Source organism: Xylaria bambusicola (genome assembly GCF_022495145.1).
Source record: "Xylaria bambusicola strain CBS 139988 unplaced genomic scaffold F5B22scaffold_22, whole genome shotgun sequence".
Classification (NCBI taxonomy): Eukaryota; Fungi; Ascomycota; class Sordariomycetes; order Xylariales; family Xylariaceae; genus Xylaria; species Xylaria bambusicola.
This window is the reverse complement of record NW_025953575.1, coordinates 42,013-68,761: the sequence shown is the minus strand read 5'-3', so window position 1 is coordinate 68,761 and position 26,749 is coordinate 42,013. Positions and strand designations below refer to the sequence as shown.

The window sequence follows — 26,749 nt, the reverse complement described above, 5'->3', positions numbered from 1 at the left end:
AAGTGCGTAAGCTCGGATGTCAAAAAGTAATGGCAGTATGATATCCTTTTCTCAATTTACAAAGACAACTTGATACACAATGCTCTACCAAAGCCCCTACCCGCAGGCAGTATAGATATCCGTACAACAAGCCCAATTACAGATATTTAACAGCCAGCTCCAATCCTAACCTGCTTACTTTGCTTTAGTACCTTCACCATTAGCTTCCAACCCGAACACCAAGATGCTATTCCTCCCGGGAGGGAGTCGAAGGTGCCAAGGTATATTCTTCATTGTCGGGCTTGGTCCCCTGGTCCGCCAATGTTTCCGTGCCACTGCCCTTGGTGGAATCCTCGCCTCTTCGTGAATTTCCACTGCCGGTGCCAAAGTCTGCTGCTTCTTGCTCCATGTATGCGTTCTCCCGGTTCTTCTCCCAGCTCTTGAGGTCGTCCTCAGCGTCGTTGAGGACTTGTCGGGCGGCACCTCCGTGTTCGTATTCTCTTCTCGCATCACCTGGTGTCACTGGAGTGTCGTCAAGGAGGGTCAGCAAACGCTTCCCATGCTTTGCGAGAATGATTTGCTTTTCAGCGCGCTCTATAACAGCTGCAAACTCTGCTTCGTACGCTTCCCTTAGCTTCTTACGAGTCTATTTCCATGGTCGCGATGGTCAGCGAATAAGTGCTGTTCTCGAAGGATACTATGTCATTAAACGTAGGGTATAAACGCACGACATTTGTCAGCTGTGCTTCAGCTACCAAGTTCTCTGCTTCTGCCCTCACCAACTCCTGCTCGAGGATGACGAGTCTTGTGCTTTGGGGCTCCTTGGCCTTGAGCTTCTGTATCTCGTCGGCAATCTTCCCTTTGTTGTCACGGCTCGGCTGCACACTCTTTTCGGTGTTACGGATCGTTTTGAGAATGCCGCGGGCGTCGTCAAGATTATGAGCGTAGCTATCCTCTTGTGCACCTAGCTCGCTGAGGATGACGCCGATCTTGTCACTGATGTCGGAGACTCCCTCATCTTGCGTTTGCTCGCCCCACTCTGAAAGCTCTTGAGCAATCGTGCTACGTTCTTTTCCCGCCGTCTCATGTGCTGAGATGAGGTTGTTGGTTGACTTGATTAGACGATAGAGCCTGCGGGAGAGTTCGGGCTGGATCGTTCCGCGGAGCGAAGCGAATGAGAACCCTTTCCGGTGCGTAGGCGAAGAAGAATTGGCGTTTCCCTTGCCGGAACGGATTGACAATGACCGGTTCCTAGTTTGAGAGTTAGTGTCACAGCATATCGAGTTCGTTAGAGTTGAAGTAGGGTTCGAGATAGGTACACGTAAATCAAGTCTAGCGAGGCCCTTCTGCTCGACTTTGGCTGTGGTGTGGAATAGGCCAGAGGCGATCGCGGGAGTTTCCTCTCGAGTTCCGCCACGCCTTTGGAACTGCTTCTGAAGAACAAATCCATTGTGGTGACCTACATGATGTGTCTCTGGGTCTGAAAGCGATCAGGCAGATGTCGGGCAATTCACTGTAATAGCTACTGATGTGTTATTAGACTGCCTCCTTCCTGACTGTAGGAGTAACCGTCTACGGGATATGTTGCACGGACGCTCATCCTTCCTCATGCTCGTGCCATCACACAGGTGCAAGCTGGGAAGTATCGATGCTTACTTACAGCTAACTACCAGTAGTGGGTCTTTGCGGTGATGCTCAATACCAGCAGCCAGCAAGCTCAATTCTAGAAGCTGCAGTGTTCGTGTTGCCGAGGATTTGTCTAGACAGTAGCTATTGACGCTTTTGTTGATGGAGCATTATTCAGGAATACTAGGATCCCTGGCGTTCGAGAGCCATATTCGTCACACAGCTCAGAAAATCCGGGGTTCTTAGAACATGTAAATACGTCATAGCTGATAATTGGTAAAGACTCTTTCTCCCTACCCAGTGCATGGGCACCTACCGTATCTGATTGCGACAAAGCGTGCTACGGTAGCTCATCTCAAAAACAAAATACTTGGCCGAAAAGGCAATAGGATTCAGGCACACCACTGATGTCATGGTTTTGGTTGATGCAATCAATATCGTGACCTATGTAAGTATATATCCATGTACCCTACGTAGCCTACCACCTAGACCTGTACCTGGTTCAGCTTTATGATACATGTAGATACCCCGCTTGCCATTGTTCTACCAAGAAAGATAATAACCCCTCCATGTACAGTCTAACGATCGATATTGGTACTCATTCCGAGCAGATAATAAGGAACCAGAGCATTAATGGCGTTTTCTTCGGAGAATTACAAGATATAGAAGATGACCAACAGATACAAGTATAAATTGAAAGACGGCCAATTGAGCAAAAAGTCTCAAACGAATAGAGAAAGTAGTTGGTGTGTTTGTTGATGAATTGGGGTGTTGCCTCGAAGTACGCCAATGACGTAAGCACACACACGCGGGCCCTGGTGATAGCAAATGTCTTATCTGGCCATGTGGTGTAATGTTCAGCTAGATCCTCGAAAGCCTTTGTATCGAACTGATCGCTTGTTCGTCATTTGCTGACATTAGCCGTATCGTCTCTGGCTGGTGCGCTCATATACGATTGGCCCGCTGTGGCGGTGGCTGCTTGTGCTCACCCGTGGGTAACTGATATGCACCGGCGTTGCAACTCGAGGACGGGGATGGTGATGGTGATGGTGATGCCCGTGATGTTGACGAACGGGAATGTATTCCTCGTGGTAGTAGTACTTGCGTGAGGGCTCCGCACGAAAACACATGGTCTCTGGCTCTGTGCGGTGATAATACCTCGTGATGTGGGTAGTTGTGTACGGCATGGAGGAGAAATATCAAGATTTCAATCCGCCACTGATAGCAGACAATAGCAGCGCCGTAGAGTGATGGGCGAGGTCGGATAGGTATGTACACTATTGTAATGGTTGATGTAATAAGTTAAAGCTTAAGAGTGAGATATGCTGGGAGAATAAGAAATGGGGGGTTGAGACCGATCTTCAAATATATATACTACTGAGCGGACAAGACATAGACCACAAGATCTGATCAATATATATCTAGAGTATGTAGGCCTCCCTCCATCTCACTCGTTCATCCAGTCAATCGGTCAAGAAAACGTGGCTTAGGTGGGCAAGGGTCCTTGTCCAACAACCCGCCAAGCCTACGCAGCACTTTTCGCTTCAAGCCGAGATCAACGGGGTCTGAACGGGGTATCGAAAAGCCTGGGATCTGTCACCGAGATTGGCGAGGTGAGTCAAGTCAAACTACTCCGCCCCCAGTCCTTAGTCCGGCTGATCAGGATAGTGCTTATTCTACGTAGGACGAACATGCTGATGGTGTGAATAACGTGGCCGACAGCCTCGGTCATCGCGATATATGCGTCAAATGCCTATGCCTCGTTGAAAACAGAAGGCGAGGGATATGCGTGGGCTATGCGGCTAGATAATCAGTACAATATGCCTGATGAATATCAAACTGTACGAACTAATGAATACCTACTCCCCCCATCACCGTGCAGACTTGTGCAACGAGTTACGAGATGCGTAGCTACGCTATGTAAAACTTTGACTTATTACTTGGTGTTAGCGACAAGATCCTCGATTTCTTCTGCAGTTGTTCCACCCACACCACGATTTTGAGAGGTTACTCTATGCCACTCCCTCGAGTTATACGATAGATAGCTCCCAATAAGGTAGGCTAGCAGGTTGCTTGTGGCGAATTTTTACATGCCACCATATTATTTACAGCCCTGTTCGTGGCGTGTCATCTGGTCTTTTGTCAAGTCATTTGCGTAAGGCAGACTATCAAGGCAGCCGCGGTGAGAGGTGGCCTCAGACTTTGTTTTTAATCACCCATAATAGTATTGTCAGATGGCATACATCTACGAAATGCAGGGAGGGAGAACAGGAGGCCAATGTATCTACCTATTAGAGCATCATGATCAATGTAACCGAAGCTCTCAAGGACCGTCCGTCCTATCCTATGATGTTGCAGCGACGTCAGCATGCATACCCCACATTCGATTTCATGCATAAACGTACAGTAGCGTCTAGGTAGGTACGGTACTGCCTCCTCGACCGACAAGGGACAATATGCTGATCTACTAGTTGACTGAGGCCCTCAAGACCCTGCGTCTATTAGCACAGCTCCTCGCACCGAATATGGTACCCTAGTGTGAAGAAATCCCAGCAGTAGAGGCTCTCGAACTAACAAAATGATCAGAATTATCTTTAGCAAGATATAACTTGCGAGTTCTATGTGAGAAATAGTAACTGAGGAGGAGTAATCTTCCACCACGATCACTAGGTCTGCAACCTAACTTGACCGATGAGCGAGATCAAGGCGTCGGTATCATTACTGTGGTTGATAATTTCGCTCAGCGATCTTTATTTATCTAGGCCTTACTTTACATCTAAGGCCTCCGGGTTTAGTGTCCCTTTTTTATATTCCTACAAAATGCATCTGAAGATCTTCGCTGCTCATTGATAACGAAATTAACATCATCGTTTCGTCGAGAAGCTTACATCGAGCTTCGAGAGCAGCCAGATGCCCACAAATACCGCCATAGTACTCGAGAAAATAACGAACGGTTTGCGAAGAGCGGCGACTGTAGAGTACTCATATGATACAATTAGTTCACGGTCACGCAGCTCGTCCACCAAGTTCCGCGCCTTGATCGTGAGAACAGTCCGGCCAACCGTGTCCAGATACGTCCTGACAATGTCGATACTGTGCTCAGTGATGGATGAGCCGGGCGCCGAAGTGTAGAATTCGACGTTCCTATTTCATATTAGTATTAGTAGTATTAAAGCCCCTAACTACCTGCAAACTTACTCGGCACCCTCAGGTAAGATAACGCGAACATCCACATGTTCGTACTCAACACCCTCTGCTTGCTTAGGACCCTCAATGAGGGGTATGTTCAGCAGGAACTTATCGCCGGATTTCTTTAGGTAGTTGTTGGAATCTGCGTTCCAACCGACTGTGAAGGGGTATTTCCAGCCACCAAAGACTGGGTAACGAGGTTTGAGCTCAAGAACGGCTTCGCGCTTGCTCGTACGGAAGCGGGATGTTGACACGTTGCCAATAACATCAGTGAAATATGCATCCTTACTTCCAGCCCCAAGAACAAACTTCATCTCCTTCAAGGCGAAGGTTTGCGGGCTGAAATACTGAGATTGCGCCCACTTGACTCTACTAAATTGAGATGAAAGGTTTGCGCCGTAATGGAAAAGCGTATATCGTTCCTCGAAGGCAATGTTTCCTCCCCAATGACTAACCTCAATGTCACGCTCAAGTTGCGAAACGTGGGTAACGGGTTTGTTAAATTCGTATCGTACTTTGACGGGCGAGCTTGCGCCAGCCGAAACCTCAGGGAAGGGGCCGTAGGTGAGCTTTGACCCTTGTCTAACCGGAAATTCTTTTGTTTCTTCGTTTCCAGCGATCTTAGTATACTCAGGGGCTTCCGAAGAGGGCAACTTGACTTCGGTTTTCTGCTTCAACGTGGAATATGCCGAGGGGCAGTAGGCGGAGAAGGTGTGGACCAGATATTGCTTGTCTGTTTGGTCAATTGAACCAGGCAGTGCTTTCAAGGCATTTAAGTAGTAGAAGGAAATGCCCAGGGTTTGCTGGCTTCCGGGTGCGAGAGGCGCAGGGAGTTTGATCCGGTAGAATTGGGTATCACTGCCAGGTCGAGCGTTAGTAGAAGCCTCGCCAGGACGGTAACAGCACAACGCAGAAGGACCAACTTGCCTTAATGGATCAAATTCAACCGCATCAATACCAAATCCTACAACCTCCGAATTCTTCCTGTCCTTGACTTCGAAGCCTCCGACCTTCTCCATCTGTTCGCTCGTGAAGGGTAAGAAGTATTCATCCTGAGGCGCCTCGGACACGTTTTCGATTAGGACGTTTATGGATTCCTTGACGTAGTTTTTCTCTAACGAGATAATGTGGACGAGGTTGGCATTTTTGAAGATCTGCGGTGGCTTGAATGTGGAAGGTAGAAGCACTTTGGACGAGGATGTATCAACTCTGCTATCTGCATAGGCTGTCGAAAGTAAGGAAAGACACGCAGCCACAGCGGCAGTGAACTTCATGGTGAAGGAACACCGAAAAGAGCGCTCATCAATTGAGCGGCTCCGCAGTTGCGTATGATACTCGGGATAGAAGAGAAAGATGAAGAATAAAGAGAAGCTGGGTAGATACTGTAGCTCTTCGCGCGCAGCTCGGTGATGTCGCCTTGGCCTGGTAGCTCAGCCAGTAGTGTACACCTCTCCAAAACTTACAGCTTACGTTGCTCAATTGCACACAGGACCGAACAACTTAGAAAGTGGGTCTGCCACTACCTAAGTACCTATGCTAGTGAGTGTACTTACCTGGTATGTACATACTCGCCGATCGACTACCGGTACCTATGACTTCAGCCTTATCTTATCGGCTATCTAATCAGAGGTCAACTCCACCCGTAGGTACCTACACCTTCACTTCTTTAGCTGAGCTGGTCGAGATATTCAATAAAGCATATTGGGTACGGCCGTTCACTCTCTAGGTACCTATGTACATAGTCAATACCTACCTAAGTTTACCAGTACCTGATTGGCAGTAGGTAGCAGCGCTGTAAATCATCCCGTCTACTCCCTAGGTAGGAGGTATGTAGATTTAGCCCCCATTAGTACCGAAGCTGCAGTCATTCACCTAGGATTTACCTTGTGCCCATCTCCTATTGCAAAGTCTGGATCGAGATCGGAAACATAGAGTTTCGCCAAGAAGTCACTATAAAATGTCGGATTCTGACGGTGAACCGCGCTCCAAAAGAAGCAGGTTTAAATCATTTTTGTATGTAAGAGCTTGTAGCATGGCAACCTTGTGTCGTAACTCTCAGAAGCTATAAATCCTAACCATTGACACAGGAAAGAGGAACTCTCAAAGGGACTCTCAAAGAGCAAAGAGGAATTTACCAAGGGAAAGCTACATGCACAACATGCCCTAGGCCTGTGAGCGATTTTCAGCTGATAAACCGCATTGTGTGCCACGGGTGTATGTACTGAATCCCTCCAAACAGAGGCCACCAACCCAATGTAATTCCACCGGCTCACCCGGGCCTTGTCGCGGAGAGCCGCACCGTTGCTATCGGGTGGCATCCTGTCCCTGGCGGGGGTTGGCTTGCAGAAACAGGGCTCGGTCAACTTATATCCAAAAAGATCAACAATTATCCTGACCCTACCCAGCACTGGGCCATTCTAGTGGGTGAATACTGTCATCAGCTGTGGATGGTCTGTTACTCTTATGACCTTGCCCGTAAGAAGCGGCTACTACTTACACTCAACAGGATGAGAACTTGGACATTATTTACATCAATGGCGAGCAAGCAGGTACTGAGTGGACACGCTACGAAGTTGGCAAGACAAAACTCAACGATGAGGCTCTTAGACAAGCTGGTGGGTCCATCATCTCTTCTACTAGTCCTGATCTTGTAGGAGCACATCTCTCTAACGCAAACTGCTTGACATGTAGGTGAGATGGTTATCTACAATATGAGGGAAAAACAGAAGGGCTACAATCTTATTACAAACAATTGCCAGAACTTTGCTTTGAACATGCTAGATGCGATTCAAATTGGCAAACATAGAGAATTTGGCACGGCGTTGGCCATCTTTCAAAAGGCAACGGGCAAGGGTAGTGTCAGCGATCTGTTTCTCGAGAAGCTACCCGAGGCAGAGGAGCAGGATGAACAGTCCCCCGATCAAGTAGTACAACACGCTTCTCAAGTCATGGACGAACACACCACCAAGATCGACACTCATCAGTCACGTCACTGAAAGCCCCGAGTCCCCTCCCCATGCTCCCATTTGATGAGAATGCATCTTGTCATTCCTTGACACGGATTTTTGCCTTGGGGGATGCCGTAGATACTTGTGCTAGGTTAGATTTTCCACTAATCCTTATTATATGGCAGTCTTGCGCATCTTCTCGTTTTCGGAGTCGCAAAAGTAGTTCAGGTGCTCTGGGGTGTCCCAAGCTTAGCGAAATGAAATCCGGGGAGGTTTCAATTTACTTAGATTGTGAGAGTGTCTCCGCGTGACCAAGAAGAACTTGCAAACCCATTTTAGATAATATCATGGCGACACCCAAACCCCAGTGAGAATGGAATCTACATAGTAAAAGGTTGCGAAGTATATTTGATCGAGGATACCTGTACACACCGCTGTTCCGATTTTCCATGGATTGCTTGCTTGCAGGCCCACAGCAACATCTGGCTTGATGTTGAGGTCTGGATGCCTGCTCCTCGGGGATTAGAACATCGCGCGCGCTAACGGTATGAAGCTCCCCACGGCCTACCTACCGTACTACTGTAGGTACACGTATCTCCACATACAATTACAAGCGTGGAAACACTTTCTGGAGGACAAAAGGATGGTGTCAAGTCCACGGACATTACTGGTAGATTCCTACTACCTACTGTATGTATAGGAGCTCCGCTCCGGCCGACAGAGGTTTAATTGGGCAGCTAAAAGCTATTACTAACAACTGTATCTGTACCTTAGGTATCTAGATGTCATAAGGTTATAGTGTATTAGGTAGTTATAGGCTGCATTTATGATGTATCATACCTACCTACATATCTACATAGGTGGGTATCTAATACCTATGGTACCTGGAAATGACGGGATACGGCCCTGGACGGGGCCCCTGGGGGTCGTAGGGCTTACTTACCTCTTACCTACTCATGTATGTACCTAGGTAATAAATTTGCACAATCTAGAGGCTCTGAGTTTTAGGCCGGTGACGCTTGTCTAGACGGTCCATTGCCTACCTACCTACCTACCATGTACCTAGTGGTGTAAAGTAAATATTTGGTAGGTTAGGGCTTCTCCGGTGGATCATGACAGCAATTCGACCGAAGCTTACCTACCTGGCTCGCCTGGCTAGTGAGGTCCGGCCCAGGGAGGGGCATCCAGATGTCAGCTCTGCCCCTCACCCAACCCCAAGACTTCGTCACTGTCGAAATGCCCGCAAAGCAAGCGCCCCCCCCACGCGCTGTCCACTAGATGGCTAGGTAAGTCTTTTGTATAATTATGTCTAGGGGGTAGGGTAGGCCAAGGTGAGCTGAGTAAGGCCCATTTCCCTGGATACATCTATTACCAACGCTCCCTCATCATCACCACTCCTGCTCTCCTGAGTTTGTATGCCTTCTTGCTTCTGAGATAGCCGCCTTGAGTTTCACTAATCCGGAATTAGAAACCGCAGCTTGGGGCTCATCTGGATTGCCTCATTAGCAAACCTCCCTTTCTACACCAAGATATCTCTCATATCTTCACCGCGTCTTCAGAATGGTTGGTGTAGGACCACGAAAGCCCCCCTCCCGCAAGGGTACGTATTTTCTCGGTTCAAATGTTTGCTTCTCGTCTGCCCCGGAAGTCTGGATAGGTGCGCCAGAGCACAGAGCGGTCACGTCAAGTCATTATACGCGCAATTGTCCTACTGATACTCCGTCACCTTCGGTGCATGTGCGGCCGTCGGGTTGCACATGATCAACCGCGCTTTTTGTTTATAATACCTCCTTCCCACTGTGCAGTCAGCCAAACTCTTTTCTTTGGGCACAATGTACCATGCTTAAACTCGGCCTGTTGGTTTTCACACACCTGAAGAGTTTCATTCAACACGCCTCAAATCATAAAGGCGAGTCTTTGCATGAAGCACTTGGTATCAATCCCCCCCTAGGAGACCTATAAACCCTCACCTTAGCTGGCAAAAACATCGATTTCTTACATATTAAGCTATGATTCCTGGTATTGTCCCCTGATTACTCTGATTCAATATACCCGTCAGCTATACGAGGCGTTCCTTTGTATATCTAAAGGAAATCGCCAATTGGAAACCAGAAGCTGTTTTTAAACTACCACCGTTACAATCATTCGTGTTTTTAAATGATCCCTATTACGCCTTCCCCACATATAACTGACAGTCAGAATAACATAGGATCAATGGCGGACGTGCCCAAAGATCTGTTGGCCGAGATTAAGAGCCTGGAGGAGGCTTTTGCCGTGGACACGGCTAAGCTTAAGGCGATTACGAAGCATTTCGTGGCCGAGCTTGAGAAAGGTGTGTGGCACTCATTATATGATAGGCACCTCAATAGCTAACGCATACAGGCTTGAGTGTCGAGGGAGGTAGCATTGTAGGTCACGTCGGAATCAGCTTCACCTACAGCATCTAGCTAATTGAAGATCATTAGCCTATGAATCCGACTTGGGTTATGGACTTCCCCGATGGATACGAAACCGGTAGATACTTAGCGCTGGACATGGGCGGCACCAATCTGCGCGTTTGTGAGATCACTCTAACAGATAACAAGTCGGAGTTCGATATCGTTCAGTCTAAATACCGTATGCCTGAGGAACTAAAGACAGGCCACTCGGACGAGCTATGGGAGTACATAGCCGACTGCTTGCAGCAGTTCGTGGAAGTACAGCAATGTGAAAGGCCTGCCCAGGGAAAGATTCCTCTTGGTTTCACCTTCTCTTACCCTGCCACACAGAACTATATTGATGAAGGTATCCTTCAGCGATGGACAAAAGGTTTTGACATTGATGGCGTGGAAGGTCAAAATGTTGTCCCCATGCTTGAAGCTGCCTTGCAACAACGGGTAGGCTTATACGCGCCTGTGGTCTTGCTCCTGAACTAATTCGTGACTAGGGTGTACCAATTGTGGTTTCTGCATTGATCAACGATACTACAGGTACACTCATCGCCTCAGCTTATACCGACCCAAAGATGAAGATCGGGTGCATTTTCGGAACCGGGTGCAACGCTGCCTACATGGAAAACTGTGGTTCTATCCCTAAGCTAGCACATATGAACTTGCCTCCTGATATGCCCATGGCTATCAACTGCGAATGGGGTGCCTTTGACAACGAGCATAAGATACTTCCTCGGACCAAGTACGATATCATCATCGACAAGGAGTCCCCACGCCCAGGGCAGCAAGCTTTCGAAAAATGCATTGCAGGACTGTACCTTGGCGAGATTTTCCGCTTGATCATGGTGGACCTGCACGACAACAAGGATATTCACATCTTCGAGGGCCAAGATATCAAAGCCTTGCGGAAACCGTATTCATTGGATGCATCCTTCCTATCTGCCATTGAAGAGTCGGTTTTCCATCCACGCCCTCACCAGTGAAGTTAAGGTTATGCTAACAATTTCCTTAGCGATCCATTTGAGAACCTACAGGAAACTGCAGATTTATTCAAAGATAAGCTCCACTTGACCTGCACGCAACCCGAGCTAGAGCTTATTCGTCGGGCCGCCGAGCTCATCGGTACCCGCGCTGCTCGTCTTTCTGCATGTGGTGTCGCTGCCATCTGTACCAAGAAGAACCTGCAGCCTTGTCACGTCGGTGCTGACGGTTCCGTCTTCAACAAATATCCTCATTTCAAAGCTCGAGGTGCTCAGGCTTTGCGGGAGATCCTTGATTGGCCGGCCAAGTCTAGCTCGAAAGAGGAGGACCCAGTGGAGATTTTGGCTGCTGAAGATGGTAGCGGTGTTGGCGCCGCCTTGATTGCTGCCTTGACACTCAAAAGATTCGGTAAAGGCAATGTTGCAGGTATCCTGCACCCTGAGAATTTCCAGTAAATGGACACCGCCTGTATTGTACCAGGGGACCGAGAGTTGAAAAGTAAGCCGTTGATGTCCAATAGATCCATAGACATATAGACGAGGGCCTCGAGGAACCGGATATACAATCAATATGTACCTTTCTCATGCCCCAGAGCGGTCCTCCCTAGCCCATTAGTGTGATAACAGGTAGCCGGTATTCTGTTCCTTGTCAGTAATGGAAGAAGCGGAACTTATTGAAGGAAGACCTACTGTCTAAGGTCCAATAACGCCGCTTGACACCAGACCATTCGCCCTTGCCTTCCTTCTCTAAACCTTTCATATCAACATCTAATTCGTTCCACTCAATATCCAGCCCAGCATCTGCCAAGTGCATCTCAACAACCTTTGTGTAGACATCGTAGCAAACCTTACGATCAGCGCCTAGGCCATTGAAAAACCCGAAAATGCCACCTTCATCAAGCAGGGCAGGAACATATTCGGTAAAAAACATGCGTAGCTGGCTGTAGTCTTCGCCGAAAGTGTCAAAATAGATGGCATCGTATAACTCGCCCTGTTCCAATAACCCCGGCACAACCTCCTGCCATTTACCTGCATAGATTTTATAGGCGCCTTCACTAGCGCTAGCCTCCCAGTCCTTGCCAAAAGTACAATCGGGACTTGTTTCGACATGCTTCAAGACTTCAGGATGCGCTTCAACAATATGATGGCGGGAGGGCTGCGTTTCCCGAAACATGCCGTCTATGATACCCATCCCGAAGCCAATATTCAGAATTCGCTTCCCGGCTGGCAGACCCGGGAGCAGGGCATCTACAGACGACCGCATGATTGACGTCTCCCAGGCCATCATCACGCCGTTGTTCTGGTCATCTACCAGCTTGCCGTCGGTGTATGTCAGGTTTGCGCGTAGGTAGGCCGCGCTCGTCACCGTGCCTTCTGTTTGCGGGGGCAAGAACGCGCGGTCGGGGTCGGATTCCAGGATAATGTCTTCTGGGGCATCATCCTGATGCTCGGTATCCTCATTAGTTGCTGCGTCCTCGCGGTTATTGGCCTTGTCCTCGCCATTGTCTTCGTCCTCCTCCTCAGCGTCGGAATCGAGTGCTTCATAGCCGTCTAATAGTCCAAACAGCAGCTCGGCGCGCATCCCGGCACTGACGCATTCATTGTAAAGGTCATCCTGCGCCAATCGTGCTGCTACGCAGCCTGGGGTCTCGTTGTTGCTGTCGACGTCGTTCCAGATTGCGCCACTGAGAAACAGCTCATGCACGACGGCTTTGGCAGCCTCAATATCAACGGAGGCAGACTTCTCCGCCGGCGCCTCGTTATTGTTCTTCTGTGTTCGTGCTCCACATGACCGGATCGCGGCGTGGAGGGGTGTTTCGCCGGTTGTCGGCTCTTGCACGCTGGCCCGACCTGGGACGGAGAGGAGGGCCTTCAGACCGGCTAGATCGTGGTGCCAAGCACGGCGGAGGATCTCAGATATCGTAACGGGGCAAGAGGCCGGGATGCGGGCCTCAATTGCATCGTCGGGCATTATTGCGAGGTGATTGCTTGTAACCTGCAACTGGTAACTGTAGATTCATTCTAGCTTTTGGTGTTGCGGGGCAAAAAAAAGCATTTGGCAACCTACAGGGTAGCTCCTCAAGGCAAGGGGCTAGAACAACAGGGGAGGGGTACAGTGATAATTCACAATGTGCACTGTATTTGTGTGCTAAAATCGGTCGCTGGACACGTGCACCACTGCGCTATATCATTGGTCAATGCATCGCGGTGGCCTCGCGCGCCCTAACGTCACAGCGGGGTGGGGGCACTATGCTATCGAGCTAGTGTGGGGACCTAGTACTGGCTGGACCTTGTTGGAGAAGGGTAATCCATTTTGCGACAAATCTTGTTCTTCACCTACTACACGCAGTGAATCCCGAGAGCGAGAAGCAATATCATTGTTGAAACGTATTGTGAGGACATATATCGCTTACTCGGGGTTTAAGATAATTTGGACCGGTATTTTGATGGTCCAGTGCACTCACTATCCATCGTTGTTTTTGAGTAAACAGCCCTCTTCTGTACGCTTTCTCGCGACTGATTTGCGTCAAACTTGAATGATTTTAATTGGCCATTAACACTGATGCGTAAATCATATAGGTCAATTAATTCTCTCAACGACTTTCGCGACACTCAAATCGTAACCCAAAAAGCTACGGTCGTCAGAGGATTGTAGCCATGAAATTTGGCCAGCAGCTGCGCTCCAGCATTATCCGCGAATATCAGTGGTACTACATCGACTACGATGGATTGAAAAGCGAACTCAAGAAGGCGTCTGGGACTCCTCTTGACGCTCATGAAGAAGACAATGGAGCTGGGCCCTCGGAGGGTTCCCCCGCGAAGCAAGACAAGAAAGCTCAGCAAAAGAAGCGATGGACTGAGGAAGATGAGCAAGCTTTCATTGCAAAGCTCTATGCTGAGCTAGAAAAGGTTTACACGAAAACAAAAGTCAAGCAATCCGAGATACAGCGCCGTATAGCCGTCGGCGAGCGAGAAGTCAGGGAAGTTGTCTCAAGGGCAACGGAACGCGGATTGAATGAGCAAGGGCCCTCTGAGGAAGAGTTCATGTTGTTAGAAGACGACTTGAGCGACATCATCGCAGATGTCCACGATCTCGCCAAATACGTCCAACTGAACTACACGGGGTTCTATAAGATAATAAAAAAGCACGATGTGCGTGTTTCCCAGTCCCAAACTGCAATCTGTAATGGCCAAGCTTACATATGATATAGAAAACGACCAACTGGTACCTTCGGCCTGCGTTTGATGCTGCGCTGAAGCAAAAGCCTTTCTACAATGAAGACTTCGATGCCGAAGTTGTCAAACTCTCCAACATGTATAATAACGTCCGAACTCGAGGAAATCCAGTCAAAGGCGACAGTGCCGCCGGCGGGACCCAGGGGAGCTTCATTCGCCAGACTACGAAATATTGGGTTCATCCGGATAATGTTACGGAGCTGAAACTTATAATCCTCAAACATCTTCCAGTCCTCGTCTTCAACGCGAGCAAGGAATTCGAGCCTGCAGATTCGGCCATTACCTCTATTTACTACGACAACCCTGATAAGTGGGACCTATATGAAGGGCGACTGAAGAAGACGGAGGGAGCAGAGGCGATCCGTCTGCGGTGGTATGGTGGGATGCAGAATGATACCATATTTGTCGAACGAAAGACCCACCGAGAGGACTGGACTGGGGAGAAGTCTGTCAAAGCACGGTTTGCATTGAAAGAGAAGAACGTCAACGCATACATGAGGGGCGACTTGCTCCCGGCAGCACTTTTTGAGAAAGCACGAAAAGATGGGAAGAAGTCTGAGAAGGCTATTGCGGAGGACGAGAGCCTGGCTAAGGAGACTCAATACTCTGTTTTGAAAAATGGATACAAGCCAGTCTGCCGGTCTTTCTATAACCGAACAGCTTTTCAGCTTCCTGCAGACGCCCGAGTCCGGATATCCCTCGATACTGAGTTGACAATGGTGCGTGAAGATAACCTGGATGGCGTCACACGCTCTGGAAACAACTGGAGACGGATGGATATAGGTATCGACTGGCCATTCTCTCAATTGCCGCCGGGTGATGTCGTAAGATTCCCCTATGCTGTTCTCGAAGTGAAGTTGCAGACCCAACATGGCCAGGAACCTCCAGAATGGGTTCGGCAATTGATATCAAGCCACCTTGTCGAAGCCGTGCCCAAGTTCTCAAAATTCATTCATGGCACAGCTTCCCTGTTCCCCCAGCATATTAGACTTCTTCCATACTGGATGCCACAGATGGATGTTGATATTCGCAAACCCGCTACACACAATTTTGGAATCCAGCGACCAGACCATTCTGTGAGTGGTACTACATCTGATGATGAGGATGATGACTCGGACATGGAGGATGCACGTCAGCTGTCAACAAATAGCCCATCCAATGGTAATAATGGTGCATCTCGTCACGCACCAACCTTGGCGATTGGCGATATTGAAGGACAAACCTCGTCGGTTCCAATGCCCAACGAGGATTACCCAATATATGATTCGGATGATGAATCAGATGAAGAAGATCGAATAGAGGAGGCTAGAAGGATAGGAGGTTGGACCTATATTTCTACAATGGCACAAAGTTATGCCAAGGCAGCAGGGCGTGGAGCTTTCCAGGTACTGAGTACTATTACTCCCCGACCCCGAGCCACGCCGGTACCACGAAGTAATCGTAACCAGATGTTCTTCGGCGACCAAGAGATTCAAAATAGAAAATTCAAAGCACCGAAGGGCAAGAAAATTTATGTACCTGTCAGGGTTGAACCGAAGGTCTATTTTGCCGCAGAGCGAACATTCCTTGGCTGGGTAAGTGTTTGATTTCCCCCCAAGTCAAGCGATTCATGGTTAACTAATATGATCATCATAGCTTGAGTTTTCTATCTATGTCGGTGCGATTGCTGCTACCCTACTGAACTTTGGGGAAAAGCCAACCACACTCGCGTTTGTGGCCGCCGGCGTCTTCACCTTGCTGGCTATCCTGGCGCTTTGCTACTCAGTCGGTATCTACCTGTACCGAAGCAAAGCCATCCGCGAGCGCAGAGTAATCAGGTACTACGACAAATTGGGCCCAACTGCTCTATGTGCTGCACTGTTCCTCGGCGTTGCATTGAATTTTGCCTTTGAGGGTAAGGAGAGACGTTTATGGTAAGCCTTCGTATTGCCGATTGCCCGGAAGCCTGGACCTAAGTCTAAAAGTACGAGTTGGCTAGCTGCCTGGAATTGTGGCTGCCACCCTTCTGTAGATTGTAGCTATGTATATCAAGAAATTGTTACCGTTGTTCTCAATGCATCCTGTATCAATGATCCCAAGAGTACCTATTCACTATCTGGCCCCGTTTGCCCCTGTCTAGCGCGCATGGCATGCATGGAAGGATTCTTGTATGACCTTCTAGAAGGCTACCACCTTCTATCGTGGGTCTTTTGGGTCTTATTTTTTGGGTTTGACTGACTGACTGTATTTCACTGTCAGCGAGCGTGGCAGACTGGAGTTACATCGATCTATCGTTCCGCGTGGCCTGGACAGATTGGTTTTTGTTTTACCCGCAAGAAATTAGCGCACGGCGCACAGTAGACATGCACATTTTTTACATTCTCAGCCGGCCTATACTCAATCTCGAAATCACCCGTTGTTCTAGTGCCACGCCCTCGGCTGACTTCCATCTTACCTCCTCCCTCGTTCGCTTTTTCCTGAAAGCGTGTCACATGTATATGTATACTACCCGGGCGCCTCGTGTTTCAAGACGCGGTTGACGTTGTATCGTCAGGCTATTGCGAGGTGAGGCGAGAGAATGATGTTGCAGTGCAGGCAGTTCTGTACTCAAGTACTTAACTTACCTACTTATGGACACTATAGATCAGCAATGCTTTCCCCTCTTTCTAGCCTTCCGTTTCTAAAGCCAATCGTAGGTAAGCTTTCCACGCCCTGGCGTAACTGCCCTGCCTGCGACCTGTCTGTAGGTGTCTAGGTATTGTTCGACGGTGTATTTCACTACATACCCATCCGAAGGTATCACTGCATATACGTAGTATCGTAGTATTTTCTTAGGTATATGCTTCGAGAAGTGCCGTGGTGCACGGAGTTTAGATGTGTGTTGGTATTTACGGGTGGCTTAGCTGACTGTATTTCGTTTGATATAGCGCTCCGGCTGGTCAAGAGATACCGCTAAATAGGATAGGTAGGGATACATAAGTCTTCTGACACAACTGTCTAGATCTGTACAGATAACACGGTCATCAAGCTTCGTTCCACCGATATACCTCGTACTATACCTGTTCAATCTCATAACCAGGCGCTTGATCTCGCCACATTTTGAGAAGAGCTCATACACTTGCTGTTCAGTTAAATAGAAAGACCTAATTTTTCAAGTTTATTAGCATCTTCGATCTTCTCCTCTCCTTCCTTTCTTTAGGATACCTAGTTGAATTCTAACGGCATACGGCGCGCACGCAAATAGGTAGATAAGTAAGGTAGGCAGTAAGATTGTGGAATAAACATGAATGAAATGAAATAGATACTTAGGTTAGATAAATCGATGAATAGGGAGCTCACCCCAACCCCTCCCTGTCCTAGCTCTTGTTCACTGGATTCTTGCCATACCTAGGTATACGTATGTACCGCTCAGTGGATGTCCAGTTAGTATGTTCTTCGCTCAAGAGCTCAGGGATCAGACCGTTAAAGATTACGTGTGACACGACGCCGATCTGCTTGGCTGAGTTGGCCGTGCATCGTGCATAACGACATGTGACTCACTATTCCATCAAAAGGTCTACTTAAGGCTATACTCATTGATGGTTATCTCATGGCATCTCCAGCTACGCTTTTTGCCCGTTTACTTGGTCGGAGAGAGCAGTAATCTCGTGACAAGTGGAACGCCAGTTCATGTCTAGACTATATATCTCTAGAGAGCAACTGATCCTTTGGGATTGTGTGGGTTTGAAAGATCCGAGGATCCGAGAACCCAAGTGGAACTAGGATTCCCGCAGCCAACACCGCATCATCTCACGAACGGCCTATATCTATATCCAGGTTTACTGCGATTATCCTCTCCGCGGAGATATACGATCTACGGGATGGACCGAACTGAATAATAAAAAGGCTTCAGAATTCCATGATATGTGAATCTACACCACCCAGGCTCGGGCACACCCTTTAGCCGCAATACAAGAAATTTACTAGGCCTCACGGTGAAAATCATAATGCCTTCAAAGCTCCTCACAGACTACCCCTGGACCACCGGCCCCGTGATAATCAACGCGCCGATGGCCGGGTTCGCGGGCTCTGCGCTAGCAATGGCTGTAACACAGGCGGGTGGGATAGGGACAATCGGAACAGCAGACAACATCACGGCTCTCGGGACAGACTTACAAGCCGTCGCAGACTTCTACAGCAGCTCCCCCTCCCTTTCACCCTCCGCATTCTACCAAAACACCGGCCTCCTCCCCATCGGCATCGGCCTGCTCCTCTTCCTGACCAGTCTAGACGCAGTCTTGCCCGTCCTTCAATCCCATCCGCCGGCGTTCCTCTGGCTCTTCGCCGCGCCAACACTCTCGGATTACGCCCCCTGGACCACGGCCCTGCGCACCGCGCTCCCGCAGACCCGCATCTGGATCCAAGTGGGCTCGGCCTCCGCCGCCGCCGAAGTCGCGCGCACCGCGGCGCCAGACGTCCTCGTTATACAGGGCAGTGATGCCGGCGGCCACGGCTTTGCGCGCGGCGCGAGCGTTGTATCGCTTTTACCCGAGACGGCTGTCCGTCTCGCTGCGAATCTCAGCGTGGGAAAAACAGATATAACACTCATCGCTGCCGGCGGGATTGTCGAAGGCCGTGGCGCGGCGGCTGCCTTCGCGCTTGGAGCCGCGGGCGTGGTGATGGGTACGAGATTCCTCGCTGCCAACGAGACCGTCGTGCACCCTGCCTACCGCGCTGCTATGCTGGCTACCTCAGATGGCGCCCTTGGCACCGCGCGTGCGCCCATTTTTGATGAACTGAAGGGACCGACGATATGGCCCCCTTTGTACGACGGGCGCGCGATTGCTTCACTCAGTTACCTCGACTGGACACAGGGCGTTGATATTGAGGTTATTCGTCAGCGGTATGCGGAGGCTGCTATCCGCGAGGACATGGGCTTTTCTGATCGCGCGCCTGTTTGGGCTGGCGCGGGAGTGGCGCTGGTTAATGAGGTACAGCCTGCAGGGGATATTGTGAGGTCTGTGAGAGAGGGGACGAAGAAGGCTTTGAGAGAGGCTTTGGAGGCGGTTTAGGATCTATTACCTACCCAGTTAGGGATGGATTGTGACGTCTGCTTGAACGCAATAAGGATCTGGGGATCGGTTGAGACTTGGTTTCACTTCCGAAGCGGTGAATTTACAACGATTCATATGTGACCTTGTCAGAGGCTTGCGGGAGGCTTGCGAGATGCACGGAGAATCTCTTACGGAATGTAGTATTAGTTTCGGGGTCTCCGTTTACTGCAGGTATAGTTCATCATGGTGCAATTTCTCGTTCACCTGTGTCGTTACTCAGCACTACTACCTAGACAGCTAACCCAGCCGCCAATACAACCTCGTCTGGTCCTCGAAACAAGACGGTGTGGATGTTGGTGTCTGCAGGCCAGGCAGTCGGGAGGAAGTTAATAGGTAGTATACTTACATGTAGATGTCCGAAGTCCTAAGCATTCCCCATGTTTCACCTATCCATACTCTTTTGTGTTCAGATGACGGGCCCTCATGACGCTCGGTCGAACTTCCTGGCTTCCTCGGGAGGCGAGCGGTGTAATTCACCGTCTACTAGACTAGCATAGCGTAGCAGTAATGATAAATACCGAATTATGGTTGGACAAGCAATGACGAGTCAGAGCGAGAGAATCAGCTACGTGTACTGTAAGTATCTACAGTTCTAAGTAGGTATATCAAATTCCACATTATATGTACAGGGTGTCTAGGATGCATCCCAGCTGTCGAACGATCGTCGGGGGTGTGATGTTAGTTGGAGTGGAGAGGACAGGGGGGTTATAGAAGTTTTCTAGAACGTTGCTGCTTTTGGTTCGCGGCCTCAGCAGCACGTCAGTCGGGATGACTTCCCCGATCCGCTCCTCGTCCCCAATTACCTACCAGAGTATGTAATACTGATCCTCGTCCGGGTCATTACCCCCGACTGACGACGACGACGACAACGACGGCGCCGGCGGGGTGGTGGTACCTATAACGTAGGCAGATAATCAACACTAAGCATCTGCCGGGTTGCAAGCCCCGTTGATTAAAGTCTAGCTCACAAGACAAGTCCTAGATTGCAACTGCGATGCTCGAATCCCATCATCATCATCATCATCATCTCTTTCTTCTTCGTCGGCTTCCGCACCTCGCCCACTTTGGTCTGGTCTGATCTGGGGTTTCTACTATTTGCAAAGTCCTGTACGCATCAATGCCCACGCCGCGATGTCACCCAAATTTCATCCCGCAGCAGTAGTCTGCAGTAAATGTTATGACGAGGTATGTAAGTAGCAGACCCGTTGTCTTGTGTCCAGTTACAGGGATTCAATTGCACACGGGCGTGAGTGAGTCGTTGAAGGATTTCCACCCCTCACAAATTGTTAGTGAATATGTCCGAGTCTGGAAGTGTACCATACTGGGCAGTATGTAGTGTACCCGTCCTCTGCCCGTCGTTGTCGACGCATTGCGTATCGCGACTGTTGGTGTGTGCCTAGGTATGTGGGTGGAACGCCAATGTATGTAACCCTCCCTCCAGTCTGTCTACACTACCTGTACCCAAAAAAAGACATGACAAGAGAGGATGAGTGCAGTGATGATACTACACAGATACTACACTAACCCCCAGTAGGCGTATAGATTAATTCTACACTACATACTATGTATACCTAGGTATGTGGGTTGGTAGTGTTGGTGTCGATCGACGACTAGCCCGTGGCATTGAAACGAAGCCGCGGACGCATGTCCACTACATTGTACAGGTCGGCAATAAGTTCCTAGCGTAGAGTGTGACATACCCTACCGTCCTCCAATTGCGGGTGTGTGTAGTGTCGGACCCTGTCCAGTGTTCGTTTGATGGAACCGAACACTGGGATGAATCATCTGGGCTGAGACAAGACGTCTACAGTAGGTAGGTTGAGCCAGGTAGGTTGAGCCAGGTAGGTTGAGCCAGGTAGGTTGAGCCAGGTAGGTTGAGCCAGGTAGGTTGAGCCAGGTAGGTTGAGCCAAGTAGGTTGAGCCAGGTAAGTAAACGGGTAGTTAAGCGAATTGAATTGTTCGTACAGATCCTGTCTTGAAAAGAAACTGGTTAGCATGCAATTGCTTACATTAGGTCCCTACCTACCTAGGCATCCACCTAGATCTACCGTATCCGCTAAACCGAAGCCAGTGGTTATCGATGGGGGCGTCGAATGTCGGAAAAGTAGAAGTAGGTACGTGTCTGTACGTGGTCCCAACGACGAGGTCAAGCAATTGATCAAGCGACAGTCTAGCAGGGATTTTCTGGACCGGTAGGAATAAGCTGTGCGGTCAGGGTGCCGGTCGGTCAGGGGTCTTAGCTGGCGGCAGTCTGGCAGATGACATTCATTCAGACAACAGATGACCCAGCAATAAACCAATAACGGGTGCTCTCTAGATCATTATCCATGCAGCGTACGCTGAATACCCTTACCATTCATGCAGGAAGGACTCGTGGCGGCGCTCTCCTCTCCTCTCCTCTCATCTAGCCCTCGGCCGCGTTCAGTTTCTTTGAATGTACATGTATATCTCCAATGTGCCCGTCCAGGATGACAATTCGGCGAGTCGCGCTGCGGTTGGGGGGAACCCTGGCGATCCAATTAGTATGGTTAGTGTAGAACAAGAGTAGAAATTGTACACTGCGACTTCATAAGACCTATCGTGAACAGCTGTATGCAGTAGGTATGCGATGGATGTGCATGTACAGTAGGTATGCTGAGATACGCCCCAATGCGTCGTCACTCACGGCTGTATGTACACTAGGTGCTACCTATGTGTGTAAGTGATGTGCTTATTTCCCCAACTCTTTCTCATGTATAATCTGGTAGCGTAGCGGGATGGCCGAGCAATCCCCAAGCGAGAAGCACACAATCCCTATCCTAAGCCCCCCCTCCCCTCCTCTCCCTCCGCCTTGTCCCTGGTGCCTGAGTGACAATTTGGCACACCCAAATGCGATCTACTTTCTTATACATACGTGGGGGAGCAGTACAGTGTAGCATTTCGGTCATGTGCGCCGTGCTTGTTGGGTGATGCAAAGGACCGGTGTAGGTAGATAGATCGATTTTCTGTCCTATCAGAAAAAAAGGTAGGTTATGGTCAACCAACTGCCACCCAACCTACCTATAAAAAAGCCTATCAGATGTGGGATATCTTAAAATTCCGCGATTTCAATACGGGCTTAGTTAGTCTACACTGCCTCTCGCCTTGTCGTTTTGCCAACCTGGTAGCTGGTATGTAAGTAAGCAAGCATCGTCGATTGTGCTACCCAGCGTTATATGTCAGGCCAAGGCATGGAGAGGGTAGGACCAGTGTACAGGAGATATGGCAAGAGGTATACGTACTGACCGTATCTTTCCCCATCTAGTACACATATTCATAGTATTGGTAAGATAATCTTAACTGATAGTGATCCTGGTTCTAGTCGTAAATACCTGAGCTAAGTACCCGCCTACGGCGCTTTAAACTTCAGTAAGTTACATGCTTGAACCACCTGTTATCTGGCGAGAGAGGAGAGCAGCCTGAAGTAAGCCGTACTATCAATGAACACGCTCCTTATTGCCCACTATAGATATATCACAATGTATAGTGGCAGGCCCATGTTTGTCCCAAACATGGCCACAGGAATTTGGTATGTAAGATGCCCCCAAATGTAGCGGCTAGAGTCTGGTACTCTATTAAGAATGGCCCAATGATACGTGCTAGGAAAAAAGCGCTTATAGGGGCTAACCCTGTCCGGCTGCCGTTGTATTGTACCAACAGGATATCGAATGCAGACGCAGCAAGCACGTAAACGGTGCCCAGGCAGACAAGCCTTGGTATGGTACCATGCAGTAAGGGTTTTCACGCACGCTCTCGGTCAAGAGAAGGGGAGCGTGGATACTGCAAGCGTACTTCAAAATTGGTACAGGCCCAGCGTGATGGGATAATCATCGAGGAGGGGATGATTTTAGTACAATGTTTTCCCCTGGTCTCGGTCCAAGGGAATTACTTGCTGAAAGAAGAAATGTATGATGCCGTTGAAAATGTGTCCAGTGATCATCTAATCATACGGCATGTGCTACACTCGGTAACTTGCGCCAATGTCTGTTAATGGTTCGCTTAGGGGGAGTTGGAGTAGGTCAGTAATGCTCCGCCGCCGACGAGACAGGGTGGGAGCATTAGAGCCTCAACATCGCCACCGACTTACTCATTATACTAGGTAAAGCGTGGGTAACAAACAATCATGGGCCGGAACTGAAACAAAATAGTGTATGCACGCTGGCGGCGCATGTCCTTCAAAGAGGACTGGCTGCAGGAAGGTGTGTCTCTATCAGCCGGTACCATCCCGTTTCCTCTTCCTGTCCCGCCGGACTAATTTCCCGGGTGAAAAAACCTTAGACCGCATTTTCAACAGTGACCTCATTCTACCGGGCTAGCTTCTCGCAAAATCCATAATGAGGAATAAGGCAGTATCAGCAGCTTCGAACTACTGCACTTGCCGCAGGCCGAAAAAAAAAAGATGGGCGTACGCAGCCACGAGGAGCCAGCCACGGGTACGCGGCACAGCTACCACAGTTGAAATAACGTTGCAGTTCTAAAGCTTCTAGGAAATATCGGGCGCTCCTCGCTTCTGCTGGTTTGTGGAGACTTACTGGTGCTCGACATTGGGAATTAGGTAGTTTCGAATGATGATGGTACTCACGGTTTCTCTGTCACCAGTGCTTAATATATACCACATAGCTCAGGCTATGTGAGTCTATGATGACATAGTGATCGACCAAGGTAAGCTACCATTAGCAGCCACAACTCGAGCTTCAGGGAAAAGCATGACATTGAGAACAATGATACATGAGGAGGCCGGGGAATGTAGCTGAAAGAAGTCGCTATCGCAGTTGGTCTAATCTTCCAAAAGTGAGGCAAGGTCAGTCAGCTGTATCAAGTGGATTTTAAGCGGACTTAGGTTGGACAATACCAGCTTAAAACCCCTTGTCACCAAACCGCTACCTAACGGGTTTGGAGAAAAGGCAGGAGTAGGCTTGACTTGTTCATCTTGAGGCTGTCAACGAATATGGGTAGAGTGCATGATCGTGAGCCAAGGTATTGAGGAGCTGTGGCTTGCATACTTTTAGGATGGCGTTAGGGCACATGTACTTGGCGCTCAGATTCTCATTGCAATTTCAAACCTATGCGAATTGCAATTGGAGGCGCCCTCGAGTCAGGAACCTGTGGAGGCATGGGTACCTGCTGAAAAAAATATCTAGTCGGCGATGTGGAAAGCTTGAGAGGACCTAAAGGCATGTTAGAGGCACGACAGCATGTCTGTTGATCCAGGACTACCTACATATGGTGTACAGGGTAGCCATGTCTCTCGGCAAACTATCATACGCTAGCAATGCTACCTTGCCCGTCCCGTCCGTTTCTACCTCGTGTTGGTTAGCATCTGTGAACATCTAGGTAGTGATCTTTGATGATGTTATCCCAGTACCAAAAACAAAGAATGTGCAGGGGTGTTACTGGGGATTGTGACCAGGGTGCAGCCGGGCCTGGCCGGGGTATTGCCAAAGCGCAGCAGGTCGCCCGGACAGGTTCGCCGGGAGCCTTTCTTGCTCAATTCAGTAGAAATATGGGGGCAAATATCAAGCTAACATTAAACATCATCCTGGAACAAGTGGACTAACCGCCCTGTCAAAAAGGGTAACCCCGCCGAAGCGTAATCGAAACGAAGGGAGAAGGGTTATGACTATTCACACGCCCCTAGTCCAGCTGATAGCAATGTGGTCCTTGAGGTCCGGTAGCGTAACTACTTACTTCGTAATCATCCTACAACCTGCATAATGCATAGGTAGGCAGAGATAATTCAAGAGGAGAATTCTAGTACAGGGTGTGCCAGCCGGATTTGCTTTACAGTCCTTGTATGAGTACCTAGGTAGTGCTCTGGCAATGCTTTCCATACCTACAGTAGCATGATCTTCTGCTGAACTTTCCTCCTTCGATAGGTAGCTATCGGAAATCTTCCCTGCCAAAAGCTTGTCTTAGATCGCATACCTAAGGTAGTAGGCATCTATAACTACCTACATACCTGGGTACTGTTGCGTAAATATGTAGATGAGACGTACTGGTGGAGTACTGGCAGAAGAGGCTTGGTTAAACATCCTGTTAGGGGCCAGGGATCAGGGTATCTCCCACGCCTCTACCAGAGATCTGACGGAGCCACACGCGTTGGGAGGATGCTTGCTCCTTACTTACTTAGCTCGCGTTGCCTGAAGCGGATTAGAGTAGCGATGCACCTTAATCTCTCCAGTATTACTGGCGAGCTGGTATTAAACGTCCAGAGGCGTCAAGCTCGGCTTCCATTGGGTTGGGCTGCATCTCGTATTGTTCTCTGGCGGCATCTTGATCTGATCCCGTGGTTTTAGCGACAATGCCCTGACAGCTTGGCGTGGGTTGGAAACTCTCGGGCAAGCTTTTGTCTGCGGGTTGTCGTTCTTGGTAGGTATTACAGTTGGTATATACTCCGTATTAGGTACGGTTAGATATAATTACCGGTAAAGCTTGACCCTCATAAGCAAGATGTTAGTCATTTGCCGGCGGCGTTCCACGGCCGTCCAACATGCCTACCGGCCGGAGACGGATGGCCACTAACTACCAACAGAGGTTGTCCCTACCGTCTGTCTACTATGTACCTAGTGTACTTACATATAGCTATGCCAAGGCGAGCTATACTAGCCTGACATGCCATCTGAAGCGTAATATCTCGCCGATATCAAGACAGAGTTGTGGCGGAGGATCCCGATACCTAGCGTGTCTTCGTGAATGTTGGCAGGTCGGTTAGTGGACCCAAAGGTCCCCAGAACAGTTTTTCTTCACGCGCTGATCTGGGGCGGCTCGGTCACCCAATGTGTTCAAGTGGGGGATTGTAACTGCCAGGTTTCGATAAACGAAAGAGCTCGAGAGTGTTAAAAAATAAAAATAAAAATAAAAACCCCCGAACCTCTTGCCTCATCCGTTACAATCGCGTCACCACCGAGTTAGACGCTTAGGAAGTAATGTACAGTAGTCTGAGGCGCGAATAAACAAGGATGTGCTCTGATGCGCGCTGCATGCATCACAGTTGAATGTATGGGCAGGAACTACCTAGGTAGGTAGTTTTACCAAAACTTGTGCCACAATCACATGTGAGGTCCATTATGGGCTATTCTTGGACCGTACAGAAGCCCCGCGAGTTACGATGAGCTCTTTTTTTTTTTTTTTTTTTTTTTTTTTTTTTTTTTTTTTTAAAAAAAATTTTTTTTTTTTATTTTTACATTTTACGACCCAAACGCATCAACCGCATAATAAAAACCCCCACCACCGTTCCCAGGGCCCCCAAAAAGTAAAACAACCCCAACAAA

The 26,749-nt window shown here is 49.1% G+C and overlaps 7 protein-coding genes across 7 annotated transcripts; 4 read left to right on the top strand and 3 right to left on the bottom strand.

Moving 5' to 3' along the window:
• Positions 1–31: 31 nt before the first annotated feature.
• F5B22DRAFT_607539 (Eisosome component PIL1-domain-containing protein) lies at positions 32–2,016 on the bottom strand. The gene is made up of 4 exons (XM_047975011.1): positions 1,640–2,016; positions 1,443–1,501; positions 708–1,230; positions 32–625 (listed from the first exon to the last, which is right to left on the bottom strand). Coding segments are annotated over exons 2-4 (924 nt in total). The 5' UTR covers positions 1,445–1,501; positions 1,640–2,016; the 3' UTR covers positions 32–226.
• A 2,160-nt stretch (positions 2,017–4,176) lies between these two features.
• F5B22DRAFT_656151 (Ribophorin I) lies at positions 4,177–6,068 on the bottom strand (the record flags this gene model as incomplete). Its single annotated transcript, XM_047979944.1, has 3 exons — positions 4,177–4,749; positions 4,804–5,652; positions 5,722–6,068. The coding sequence occupies 3 exons, from the start codon at positions 6,066–6,068 to the stop codon at positions 4,470–4,472; spliced, it is 1,476 nt and encodes a 491-aa protein (XP_047830505.1). The 3' UTR covers positions 4,177–4,469.
• A 436-nt stretch (positions 6,069–6,504) lies between these two features.
• On the top strand, positions 6,505–8,401 carry F5B22DRAFT_607532 (uncharacterized protein). Its single transcript, XM_047975010.1, has 6 exons — positions 6,505–6,807; positions 6,882–6,965; positions 7,034–7,244; positions 7,301–7,409; positions 7,486–8,249; positions 8,314–8,401. The coding sequence occupies exons 1-5, from the start codon at positions 6,752–6,754 to the stop codon at positions 7,788–7,790; spliced, it is 765 nt and encodes a 254-aa protein (XP_047830504.1). The 5' UTR covers positions 6,505–6,751; the 3' UTR covers positions 7,791–8,249; positions 8,314–8,401.
• Positions 8,402–9,956: 1,555 nt separating this feature from the next.
• F5B22DRAFT_646776 (hexokinase) lies at positions 9,957–11,607 on the top strand (the record flags this gene model as incomplete). Its single annotated transcript, XM_047978779.1, has 5 exons — positions 9,957–10,074; positions 10,125–10,150; positions 10,208–10,618; positions 10,669–11,123; positions 11,184–11,607. 5 exons carry the CDS (start codon positions 9,957–9,959, stop codon positions 11,605–11,607), a joined length of 1,434 nt encoding a protein of 477 aa, XP_047830503.1.
• A 148-nt stretch (positions 11,608–11,755) lies between these two features.
• F5B22DRAFT_636507 (arginine N-methyltransferase 2) lies at positions 11,756–13,123 on the bottom strand (the record flags this gene model as incomplete). The annotated part of the gene is made up of 2 exons (XM_047977292.1): positions 11,756–11,790; positions 11,842–13,123. The coding sequence occupies 2 exons, from the start codon at positions 13,121–13,123 to the stop codon at positions 11,756–11,758; spliced, it is 1,317 nt and encodes a 438-aa protein (XP_047830502.1).
• A 216-nt stretch (positions 13,124–13,339) lies between these two features.
• F5B22DRAFT_192407 (vacuolar transporter chaperone 4) lies at positions 13,340–16,493 on the top strand. The gene is made up of 3 exons (XM_047969513.1): positions 13,340–14,304; positions 14,364–15,962; positions 16,024–16,493. The coding sequence occupies exons 1-3, from the start codon at positions 13,810–13,812 to the stop codon at positions 16,303–16,305; spliced, it is 2,376 nt and encodes a 791-aa protein (XP_047830501.1). The 5' UTR covers positions 13,340–13,809; the 3' UTR covers positions 16,306–16,493.
• A 1,860-nt stretch (positions 16,494–18,353) lies between these two features.
• On the top strand, positions 18,354–19,418 carry F5B22DRAFT_646773 (inosine monophosphate dehydrogenase; the record flags this gene model as incomplete). Its single annotated transcript, XM_047978778.1, has 1 exon — positions 18,354–19,418. The coding sequence occupies one exon, from the start codon at positions 18,354–18,356 to the stop codon at positions 19,416–19,418; it is 1,065 nt and encodes a 354-aa protein (XP_047830500.1).
• Positions 19,419–26,749: the final 7,331 nt, after the last annotated feature.